Raw genomic sequence first — 12,610 nt, 5'->3', positions numbered from 1 at the left:
TAGAAGTGGTTAGTGTAGGTCTTTGACCTCAGCTTATAAAATACTGTTATTCAAAGGGAAAAGGAGCTCGAGAACCATGATTTTTGACATCATAGCTTTCATCTAGTACTTCTTTAAGAGTATGCCTCAGCAAGGCAAAACACTTAGAAATGGCCATGCTGCATTGTCCTGTTTGTTTGTAAATCAATGCCTGTGTATTTTGAATGTAAGCTGAAATTAGTTCTTATGGAGATGAAGGTTTTCATAGGTTCCAAAAGAGCATGTTATATCACTGAACTCTTCGTTTGATGTTTAAAATGAAAGAACAGCAGGCTTTTAATAGAGGACTCAGATTCAGTGTATTTTTAACAAGGGTGTGGGTATGGTTCTATGTGATCTTCTGGAGTGCGTTTTTCAGTTTAAATCCAGAAAATGATACAGGAGCCTATGGACTGCATAATTCTATTCAAGGGATGCCATTGTTTGCAGGAATTCAAGATTCAGAAGCTGAGCAATAAGACTACCATAATGTAGGTGGAAGAAAAAATAATGGTAATCTGTAAATGGACAATTACATGTTATTTCTTCCTTTGCTAGTTTCAGCCCTTTCTCTTTTTTTGGCTCAATATAATATTCTAATCACCTACCGCTCTGGTTTTGTTGCCACATTTTTTATTTTTTTTACTTCTTAAATATGCTTGCCATTGCTGTGACCCTAGAGCTTTTCATTTGAGGTCAGTTTTACTCTGTCTCTTACTCTACTGGTTTTGCCATCCTTTTTCCTTCCCCTGTTAAAAGGTCTTAGCTTTTCCACTTCTCGCTGTCTTTGCAAGGTGTTTTTGGTTCATCTCCTGCGTCCCTGGTGCGTAAGCCCCACCGCTTGGGCATGTTTAGGATGGTATTACGAAACATAAAGATGGTCTTCCGAGTTTCTTTAGCATCGGAGAAGTGATTGCAGCAAGCCCTGCTGTGTTGCCATAGCACTGGCTGAAGTATGCTCATTCATCTTGTGGGAATGCTGCATGTGCAGAGTAGCAATGGGATAGGAACTTGAAATTATTAGTGTATGCTGAGCACAGATCTAACTTATGGGGAGAAAATAAATGCGACGACTAACAGTTTTCCTGAGTTAATGCAAACAATTTTTTTTTTTTCAGATTTGTGCCCTGGCTAGGTCTGGAAGGGTTACTTCTGTGGAAAGCATGTTCTTGATCTCGGTGACCCACTGCCAAGTATCTGCTCTTGGGTGGAAAGCATGAAAATATTGGTGCTTGCTTCCAAGTGGCTAGAAAAAAAAAAAAAGAACGCTTTAACTGTTCTTGGAAATGGCTGAGCCATTTTTGCTGACTTTGGTATGTAATGCTATCCCTTCCAGCTGCAAAAGTATACGTGTGACTAAGGACCCTCAGCAGCAGAAGACGGGGTCGTGAGTTTATGCTGACTTGGTTTAGTTGCCTGAACCGTGTGCACCATGACAATAGTATCTAATCCCCAATTAGTTCCTGTTGTTTGCAAATCTCAATTTCACACATCTCAGTCACGGGCTGCTTAGAAGAAACACCTAAGTGCTGAATTGTACATTTTGTGAGAGGACGTCGCGTTGTCTGTTTTCTGTTGCGTATTTCTTTGTGTGATGTTAATGGCTGCGATACCTGCGTGTTTATCAGCAGTGTATGGAGCAGTGTAATTTAGCCCTGGCACACAGGTGTGTTCTCCCTGTGGGAATAGTCGTGGCACAGTGCTTTTTCTGGGGGTTTCTCACCATACGCATGGAACAGCACAACAGGCACTGTGCTTGTTGCCTTGTATTGAAAATAACTGCTTTGGAAAGCAAAATAAGGTCCTCTTTTAATTTCTGTGAGTATACATTTTATCTTGTATCAGTCCTCAGAAGCTTCTGTTCATCCTGGCCACTGTATAAATGAACTGGCTTTTGCGTGGGGTAGTGACTCCATGATGTGTTAAACCCTGTCTTAGGGCTGTCGTGGGCCCAGCCATAAACTTCTGTACAGACTAGGCCTGGGATTTGTCTTTTGTAATTCAGGATGCTTTTGGAAAGCAGCGTTACAAGTGGCAGTCCTACTGAGCAACTACCCTGCCAAGTAGCCTTACTCCGATGCGTAGGTAAGCTATGCAGCTTTGTCCCCAGCACTTCTGCATCCCCAGGAGCTGACAAAGGCTTGAGTAAGGCTTGTCCCCTGTCAGAACAGAAAGGTGTTTGCTCACAAACAAGAGAAATCTCTCTAAAGAGGCGGTATGGAGATGAGTGTGGCTTTGAAGTGCAGGTTAGATATCAGCTGTGAATATATACTTTGAATCAAATGAGACTGCACCCTTACAACTCCTAAAAGTGATTTTTTTTTCCTTGCTGATTAACAAGCTTAGCTTCGTTTAGTTCTTAGTCAGAACTAAACATGCATAAGCGCTGGCCATCTTGGCTCTCAGTGGTCACGCCGAATGTACCGATGACGCAGAGGTGTCATTTCTCCATAGTTTATGTATGTAAATTCATGTGGTCTGAGTTAACCTCACAGATATCCAAAATGCTGGGTAACCGATTCAGATTGACTTGCAGAGGGAATCTGCCGAGACAGTGTTTCTCATTGCGGCTTGCTGGCTATGAACTCTTAATGTAAGTTCAGGACACGGCCCAAACTTCTGCCACCTATCCTAGTGGAACAAAGTATGTCACGGTTGGCGGTGCAGAAAGATGAGAAATGAAATTTGCTTTCTGTAGGTAATTAAGCATCAGTGCCAGGAAGGTAACTAGTTTGGTACCCAGCTCAAATTTGTCATGTCTCAAAGCTGCTAACTGCTGTGCAAGCTTGTTACCAGCTCTTCTTCACTTCTTTGTGAGCTTCCTCAGAAATGGGTCTCAGCCTTGTGTGGTAGAACGGTCAGGATAGATGTGTGTGAGGTAACTTTCTTCAGTGCGTTTTTGACAAAGATATTTGAAAGAGAGTGAGTATCCCTTTGTTTTAATTCTTAGTCAAACATGATACCTTTCCTGTCTTGTGGAAATACCAGTCTTCCTGTGGGTTGTCCTGGTAGTTGTGTAGATTTTTATGGTTCTGGTGAGCAAAGCAGTAGAGACCAAAAGAGCCCTCACACGTGTATTTCCTTTTTTCAGAGGGGGTAGGGGTATAACACTTTGCATCTTAGTGCCCCATGTTCTCCTAAGTTGCATACTTAAGACTGAGATGGCTTCTTGGGGTGGTATTTGGAGTTTTGCCAGAGACTCTGATGTTTATCAACTGATGTTTAGCACAAGACCTTTGACTTTGTCCTTTTGTTATCTCTTGTTCCTCAGTACTAATACTGCATTTCTTCTGTAGCCTACCTACCTACTTTTCTTTATTAGAATCACAGAATGTCCTGAGTTGGAAGGGACCCCCAAGGATCATCGAGTCCAACTCTTGGCTCCACACAGGACCACCCAAAAACCAGACCATGTATCTGAGAGCATTGTCCAAACACTTCAAGGAACTCCAGCAGGCTCGGTGCCATGACCACTGCCCTGGGGAGCCTGTTCCAGCATACAAGATACAAACTGATGAGAAGGAGAGGAATGCAAAGGCTGGTAGATCAGGTGGCCAGCTGCATGGCTGGGATTCTGGCATGAAGGAATGCTTGGCCTGTGCACGAGTTTCCCAGTACAGGAGATATGGGATGTTCCCTTAATATATACTTGTTGGTGACGCTCATTTTGATGCTATTGTCAGTCTGGATGTGTGTAAATCTGTTGAGTTGGGGGTTTCTTTTAGCTTTGATAAAGCTCTTAAATAAGAATTGTTAAGTTGGCGTCATGCTGTTGATGCAGGTATTTATGGCAAAATGCGAGTCTTACGATATAAATGTTGCCCTTTTTTTGAAATTGGCAGCATGCTTGGTTTAGTTCTGTTGTACTGAAGCTTTTTGGATAGTGACTTCTAAGTAGCCCTATAACGTGATTACACTCTGCTACGCATGTGAATAACGTATAATGAATGAAGTATTCTCCTGTTACTGTTAGGAAATGTAGAGCACTGAAAGAACTTGTAGATCAGTGTGACTTGTCAGGACAGTTGTACATAAAATAGCGGTTCTGACATTGCTTGGCTAGCTTCTTATCCTGACCAATAAACTGAAGGGGTTTAACTGCTAGGAGCTAGAATTCAATCTGGTCTGTACCAGCACGTAGCAACCTGTAAAAGCCATGGTGTGCCCTGCTGTGTTTCACCTGTGTCTTACAGGTGCTCTTCTGTTAAACTTCAGTGAAGAATACTGCCTACTCCCTTGACCTGACTTTAAAAGGTCCCTATGGCATGTCTTAAGCCAGTTTGTGTTACAAACTTATGCAGGAAGGAAATTATTACCCTGTGTGCCCACTGTGAGGTTCTAAATCTGCCTTGACACCCATAGCTCTTCTGATGGTCAGGCTGCTAGGTGTGATAATCAGAGCCATTGCAGCAGTTCCTCAAGCTTCACCTTGCATTTTCATGGAGTTGGCAGATAATCTAGGTACTGGCATGTCTATGTAGGGGGGCAGTTTGACAAGAAAGTCTTAGCTATTCCAGCACCTTGCTGCTGTCAAAAGGGATAATCCTGTTCTATCTTTTCCCTCACCCATTTTTTTAACTTGTAATTTCTTTGGCATATGTCTGCTACTGGTGGCACCAAGCTGTTAGATTAGATTAACTCTCTTGGGTAATTGCATCCTCAGTGGGTTTGCAAAGACTCTTTAAATCAGCAGTGTCTCCTTGGCTGAATAGCACTGATTCGTTCTGAGACACTGGATCCACATGAATAGGCTTAAACCACCAAGAAGGGTTTTTCTTCATTCTCCAAAGCTTAGCACTGGTCTCCTTCTTTCTCTGCATCTTTGTTGGTTTTATGGCATTCCATTTGGGAATGCATACAAGGTGCAAGTTGACCATACAAAGAGTAAAGATCCTCTTTAAAAGGTCTCCTTTGAGTGCACCAGTTGATTCTATTCTCGCTGGTGTTCTGGGCCATGAGATTCCTCTACACTACAGAACAAATCCAGGATAACTGCTTCCAGATCCTCAGTGTAGTCCTCATTTATTGCAGGGCAAACAACATTACTGAGTTGTCACTTGAAACAAGTCAACCTTCCGGGCTCTTCGGTCAGCTTAGAGGTTTTTACGAATAAAAAGAACTATGAGGGTTCCTGATGTACACTTGCAAATACACAGTGATTTCTTCCTTTTCTTGGAATGTGTGTTGTGCTAGAATAAGTGGTACAAATAGGTTAAAAAAAAAAATCTTTTCAAGTGTTCAGCTTCTACTGGAAATACCATTTCCTCAGTCCATCTCTCCAATGGCACAGGGCTTTTGGCAGAAGTTCTCAATGTTCATCAGCAGTTGGACATGTCTTAATGGTCCAGTGGTCATGGTGAGCCCGTTTGGAGAGCTCTAGAGGATTCTCGGTGTTCTATCATTAGTTACTAAAACTCTGGTTTTGTACACATCTAACTGTCAAGATGCGTTTTCCTTAAAAACGTGCTTGCTGAGGGAAGAGTCTTAAACCTCCTTCCAAGATTTGTTAAAGATCAACAAAATGTATAGGGCAGGATAGAGCCCTACTTTTTGTTGCCCCCCCAAACTTGATGGGAGTAAAGGGTGTTACTGTAGTTTTATTAACCAAATGCATTTCTGTATGCTGAATGTATAGCTGACTGTTTCGGTTTTGAAACAGGTTGTGTTTTGAGTTAGTGAAGAAATAAAAATGCAAGCAGTAGAATGCCCTACTCTTTTTAAAATAACAAAACGTTTTTGTAGAAACAGAACAGTCAAAACAAATCACTCCTTTAAATTCAGATGCAACGTGTGTCTAAGTTGGAAGGTTGTATACAAACATTTCCTAAGTTAAGTCCCTTAAGGAAACAAGAATAAAAAAGTATTGGACATCATTTTGCATTTGTTTATTGGAGGTTTTGTTGCATGCTCTTGATTTTTATCCCCCTTTCTAAAATGAACAAGTGTACTTCTCTGTAGACAGGTCTGTGGATTGTGACCATATTGGAGGAAGAGTATATTGAGTTGTTGCATTTACTGGGCATGAAGAGTGCTTGTGAAGATTTTTGTCTTGTAGTTAGTCAAAAAGCAGACACAATTTCATTTGTCAGTTGCTACACTGCTGTGCATTTTTGTCCAATGATTTTTCTGTGCCTACCTAAAATTAAGACTTTATTGTGATAGGTTTTAGTTCAATGGGACACGCTGTTGCATGACTTTGAACAGACCAAGGTTTTTCTCTGCATGCGCAGTGAACTAGTGTTGAAATACATCTGTATTTTTAGGTAGAGTTCTATGTAGTAGTCTGTGTTAACATAAAAGGTTGTCACATTTAAATTTTTGTGATATAGAAGATTTAGTGATTAAATGGCATATTGGTCTGCATCAAGGAGATGTCCAAGTATATCACGAAGCCAAGTTCTTCAGGCCGATGGTAACAAATCTATTCCCACAGTAAATGATTAACTTTAAGCACTTCTGTTGGGAAATGTCTTTGGTGTTTGCCTTTCTTGAAGACAAGAACTGGAATTTCCTGTGAATAATAACCTAGGAACTTAAATGTTTAACTCCATTAAAATAATGGGGAGAAAAGGGGGGTACTTGTGATAGTGTCCTTGTTCACTATTTTCACTTTAATATACCAGAGTATTCTTGTCTTTGTCTCAAATTAAATAGATTAAATAAGATTTAGTGAGATTAAATAAGCTGTTTCCATTACAAAGTAATTCCACTGAAAACCGGAAAAATACCATCTTGGCTATAATGCTGTCCTATCTTTACACATTCTTAAGAAGTATTTCTCTTTAGAGTTGTGGTTTTTTGTTTGTTTTTTTCGTTGTTGTTGTTATGTTTTTGTTTCTGTCTTGTTAAATGCCTCGCATATGTAGGTTTTGGGGTATTTTCTAATATCTCACATCAACAACTGAATAGCTGTAACTAAGTTAAAAACATGTTGGTCGTAAGCGAAGGAAATTTGGTGTAAGTACTCTAGCTATTGACATTCAAATATATATCAGCCTTATTGGACATGATCGGTCATGGACATGACCGGATCTTCATGTAAGATCATATAACTTGGTAACTGGGAGAATCTCACACAGAAATTGATCTCAACTCTTTCACTGTCTGTCCTCAGCCAAGACTACAGATTCCTTCTGTGGCGTGCAACTGTGATGAAAAATTCTGAGAAATACTTCCAAATCTTGCTTAAATTTAAAAGAATCTAAAGGAATGTCACATCTGGGGACAAAAAAACCCTCTATTTTCTGTACTGCCTGTTCTTTTTAAACCACTAACTTCTTTTACTAACTGTTTTTAATTTTATAAATATAACAGTGGTCTTTAGTATTAACTCTTGCTACTCTACTGGCTGTGAAGCCCCTCTTAAAACAGTGAGAAAATAGTCTTTCTGAAGTTCATTTGTTAAATACTGTATAGATTTTGATGAAGGTTTATACTTTTTAAATATAAACTAATATATATTAATACTACTGAACTAATTTGTATTAAATTCCTGTGTTGTGAGAAATGCACAGTGCCAAACTGGCAAAAAGTTGAGCTGTGAAATGCGTTAGTGGCACTCAGAACCTGTTTAAATGTCAGGTTTGCGGGAAGAACGATGCGACACGGCACAAACATTTGCAGTCGCTGCACATCTCGGATTTACTGATATTTTGTCAAAATCTTAGGATGAGTTTTGCTAATTACTGTCACTGTGCAAGAATTTCTGGGATGTCTTTGTGTCTAGAAAGAGTACAATAAAGGAAAGGTTACTCTTTCTGGGGAAAAAAATCTAAAGAGTTTCTGTGGGTTCCATTTCTGCGAGCTGCCTTAGTTATCTCAAGACCTCCATTATAATAAGCATGAACTCTACTGCTACTCCTTAAGTTACAATTTGGTATCCAAAATCTATTTTTTTTTTTCTGCGGGTGCTTGCACAATGTGGAATTCTCTTGTCCGCGTGATGCATCCTAAGGCTCTTAGAAATGAGGACTTTTTGTGGATTTTTCTGCTTCTGTGAAAGCATTGCTGAGGTTTTGTTAACACGTACTACATACAAAAGGAATGTCTCTGTTTAAACATAAAACATGTATACTGCACGCCGTCACCTGATTTAAACTTTTTGGAACCAAAGCCACTTAAAAGTCCCGTTGCAAATCAGAGGGAAAACAAAAGGCCTTGATCTCTTATTTTAAGTTCAGATATGTGTTTTTGTGGTCTTATCTGTCCTAATTTGATGCGGATTTGCGGATTTCACTTCTTCAAGATGTGAAGCTTTACTGTAGCAGTTTGGCTTTTGTTGAGTTTCATCCTTGCCTACCCTGCGAAGGTTATTTATTGGTGGCTTTGTCAATGGTGGCTGTGTTAACAGAGCTTGTCTGCAACTTAGCGGCATTGACTGTAGCACAGCCTGTATTAATATTAGTGTTGGTAGCTGCTCTAGGTTACCAAAAGGTGGAATTTCCTTCCACCTGGGGTCTTTCCTTCCTTCCCCCGTCTGACTCAATGTATGAGGGTGGTGTGTGTGTGTGTGTTTGAAAAGCAGCTTCTAATGGGAACACTAATGTCCTTTAGAATTCTAATACAGATTTCTACTTAGTTTCACAGTTTTGACCACTTCTTTAATGAACTGTGTTTGGGGCACAGCTCAGAGCCCTGCTTTCTTGGGTGCCTACAAAAGCGAGGAGTGTGTTGTGTGATGGGTATCTGCAGGAGTGTTTCTTTTCCCAGTAAGAAGCAGTGATCATTGAAACACTTCCTACTGCCAAGATCAAGCAATAAAGATTTGATCAGAAGAAAAGTTTTAGGAGGCAAATTCTGCCTCTCCCACGCTCCTGGATATCTAGGTAGTAAAGAAAAAACAGTGTAGTTTTCAAGTGAAATAAAGGAAGTTTAGCTGACAAGCATGATCGTGGTATTCTGGGCTCTTGTTACTTTTTCTAGTAAAGCCATTAAAGAGTAAGGGCTTGAAATCTCAGTCAGCTTGGTTCAGGTCTGAATACTTACGTAGTAAATCTTAGTCATTTCTCAGTCATTCAATCCCTTGTGAAGCTTTAATTGGTTCTTTCAAATAGTAATAGTTTAAAAAGTTTATAGAGTTCAGAACAAAAGTGCTGGTTTCTCTAGGGCTGTTGGGTTGGTGGTTTAGGTGTTCATGGGATCTCTGGTGTGACCACAGCAGGTTGAATTGCAAGAGATTCAGACCTAGGTGTGGATGCTTTTCCAAGCGTATTTCATTCTGCATGTTGTGGGTGAGCCGTCCAAAGAACATATTCTTGCTGTTTATTACGCGATACAAAGTTCTTTGGACCTGTATGGTGTTGATCCCAAGGACATGCTCTCTTCTTGCTATTCCTATTCCATACAACTCCTTTGGATAACACTTAAAAGGTGCATCCTCTCTGTTGCTCATACTTCACTAAAATGCATGGGTGAAGTGCTCTCTTGCTTGATATTGCAAGATCCTTCCCCTTTATTCTCTCCTGGGTGTTAATAGTTCTAATTGTATGGCAAAAGCAAGAAGCAAGCAAATGTAAGCTGCTTTCGCTTTTTGCTTTTCACTACCACTGGGATGCTAGGAGTGGAAAGCAACTAGCTCTTCTGGTTCTTGTGTTTAATTTTGTTGCTTCAACCATTTGTGAAGAGCAATTTACAAGAGGTTAGTTACTGCAGTGTTAAATGGGGTGGTTTGCATAGAAACTTAGCAATGCATTTAACTTTTAAAAGTTAAAGCACCATTGGTGGTCTTAAAACACTGCAAAAACTTTGCCTTTGTTGAACAAAGACAATTTTTGAGTTGGAAGTATCGGTTCATTCAGCATTAATGATACCCATAAATTGCAAGCAGACTGTAAAAGATCTGTATCTGACTCCTAACGTCATGTGTTTCTACTCTACAAAGGTATAATGAAATGGAGAGCACTGGAGAGCACTCATTAAGTCCATAGTGGTCAGTTTTATCTTCAAGTTGCAATATAAATGAACTGTGTAAACTATTTCTATGTTTTCCAGACTACATTTTGTAAGAAGATGAGGAACAGAAAGCAGTGTACTCAAGACACAGAGGGTCAGAAGCATGAAGGCATGGAAGGTAAAGTCTGTGAGTGAAAAAGTTCAAGTGTATTATTCAGGTTCGAGCTGTGAAAGGTCAGATTTTACATTTGTTCTCTCAATTAGTATGCTGCTTGTTTTGAAAGAAGTTGTGTAAACATAACTGCTATCTCATCATAATATTTTTTTGTTCTGTGTAGTCCCTGTATCCTTTCCCATGAATTCTGTTTTTCACTTGTTGACTTCTACTAGCAGAACAAAAATGGAAATGGCAATTGCTATTCAGAAAAATAATTAAAGTAAAATTCATTGAAGGAAAGCTCGTCTCCTTTTGTTTAAATTGGGATCTGTTTTCATTATGCAAAAATACTCCCAATTTTGTTAAATGTACTTGGTTAGGTAAATATTTGAGGATGGTCAGATTAAAATAGTTCAGAGACTGGAAACTAGAATAAAGGTAGACTATGTATATATAAAGATAATGAGCATAGGATATGTTGGGCTAAGTATTGCGTGGAGAGAGTGGACTTAACATGATTTCAGAAGAGCAATGAGTAAATGACTCCATGGGCAGTAGGAAATAGTGTGATGCTTTCCATATTTAACACTAGAGCTAATAGACATCAATAGCACTAGAGCTAGATTTACTTTAACAGCAAATCGTGAGACAGCGTTCTATGGAACATGTTGCACAGTACTTTTCACCTGAAGTATATGCTTGGAACTACTCCTCTGGCCAGCATGTTGACCGTATTAGACCCAAAAACTTGATTAATCTGCTTCCAACTACACAAAAATGTGTTTTATTGCCTTATTATTCAAATCTACAAGGACTTTGTTTCAAAAAACTGACAAAAATTCTAAGTGTCAACGTTCATAATACCAGGTGAAGAAAAGGAAGAAAGCTGTTCCTGTTTTACTTTATTATATGACGGTAGCACATGCCCCATCTGTCTGAACGGCCTTCTAGAACAAGAGATCGGTGTTCCTGAGAGCTGCAGTCATACCTTCTGCATGACTTGTATTCTTAAATGGGCTGAGGTAAGACTGAGAACCAAAGCGTGTTTTTCTTTTATTAAGCATAAGAAAATAGGTTACACATTCTGACTTGATATAAGCTGGTCATTGAAGCACTTTTATATGTAGATCATGCGAAACCTTCTCCTTAGTGTAACGAAGTACTTTGTGTTTTCTTTCACTAACCATCCTGCCTTTTTAATGGTTACTAGAGTTTAGGGATCAGTAAAAAAAAATGGTGATGGCAGTTCAGAAGGTCAGACAGTATTATGTACGTCATAATACTGCAGTATCATTAACTTAATCTTACTTATCTTCTGTGCTGTTTCTCACCTGTGAACTCTAAGGACTGAGACCAATTGGTTTTCATGTTAGGTTACAAAGCAAGTCTGATAAAACCTTAGGTTTTTTAATTATAGTTATTGGCGTGTATCCCATAATAGCCATACCTTTGTAGGTAGTGCTAGAACCTTAAAGGAAAATGACTTGTTGAACTAATTATTATTTATTGTTCTGTTTAATCCCCTTTTCTTCACATGTCCTGTAGTCATTGCATTGAGTCTAAGATCTTTAACTTTCCTGTAGCAGTTTCAGCTGTCAATATAAAACACCAAATTAGAATTACCTTATGCTATATTGTGGGGGGGGACACAACACTTGCTCTAATGTGGTGCAACTTGTGAGGTTTTTGTCCTGCTTCTGTGCACTTGAACAGGTTATTTATTATAGAATCAATAGGAGAGATCGCTACGTGGTTTCTTTATGATAAGTTTCTTTTGAAGTTATTTTGGTTTCAGTATTTCCTTGAGAAGGTTGTTATCACTTGTGTGCGTGTATGTACATACACAATACACTTACGTATTTCTTTGCTTGTTTTTAACCTTAATTTTTGTGTTCTTTTATTACTGAAGATAGGTAGTAAGACAAATCATTTCTCTGAAGCCCACATGAAATCTTCAGAAAGTGTTAAAGGTTATCAGATGAAACTTAATTTATATTTACAAAACAGATAATAAACTGTCTCTCTCCTATTGCCAGATTTTCTGTTCTGCAAATGATTGTGATGCTTTTATTTAGCAGTGAATGACAAATTCTCATCCACAACTTTATCCTGACTTCCTTAGCTGATTGTTATTATGGCAGCTGAAAGGCAATAAACAGTAATGTGCACAGGGAGGTAAAGCAGTACAGTAGACTGAAGGCTTGCTGCTGGATTTAAACTTGTTCACATTGTCTAACAGATGCCTTTAAGCCCAAAGAGGAAAGTAAAACTTTTTCATATCATTCACTTACAAACTCTTTAAATTTTTTGTCATGTCAAATTTATTTTGGCATGAAACGCTGTACGAATAGAATAAAATAAATTCTGCGCTTAAGAGTTTACAAGTGAACTAAATGTGATGCCATAAAAATAGTGGGGGGTTGTTTTTAAAGCTACTTAAGGCTTATACTGCTTCTTTCTATTAGTGACATCTGATGGGTAAAACCACCCATCTTTCCTCCTCTGAGGATGCTCTATGGCAGGACCTGTTCAGTGCATGAAACT

General features: G+C 39.1%; 1 protein-coding gene across 3 annotated transcripts in view; it reads left to right on the top strand.

Annotated features, from left to right (window-relative positions):
- The window catches only part of SCAF11 (SR-related CTD associated factor 11), a 47,957-nt gene that overhangs the window by 5,587 nt on the left and 29,760 nt on the right, over positions 1 to 12,610 (top strand). For all 3 annotated transcript variants that reach the window (XM_040551756.1, XM_040551777.1, XM_040551766.1), the window contains exons 2-3: positions 10,009 to 10,087; positions 10,934 to 11,088. In XM_040551756.1, coding sequence (XP_040407690.1) covers positions 10,027 to 10,087; positions 10,934 to 11,088 — 216 coding nt within the window. In that variant the 5' untranslated portion in view covers positions 10,009 to 10,026. The remainder of the gene's footprint in view (positions 1 to 10,008; positions 10,088 to 10,933; positions 11,089 to 12,610) is intronic.

Source organism: Cygnus olor, chromosome 1, assembly GCF_009769625.2.
Source record: "Cygnus olor isolate bCygOlo1 chromosome 1, bCygOlo1.pri.v2, whole genome shotgun sequence".
NCBI classification, from domain to species: domain Eukaryota; kingdom Metazoa; phylum Chordata; class Aves; order Anseriformes; family Anatidae; genus Cygnus; species Cygnus olor.
The sequence above is the reverse complement of the archived record's forward strand: the minus strand, read 5'-3'. Positions and strand labels throughout refer to the sequence as shown.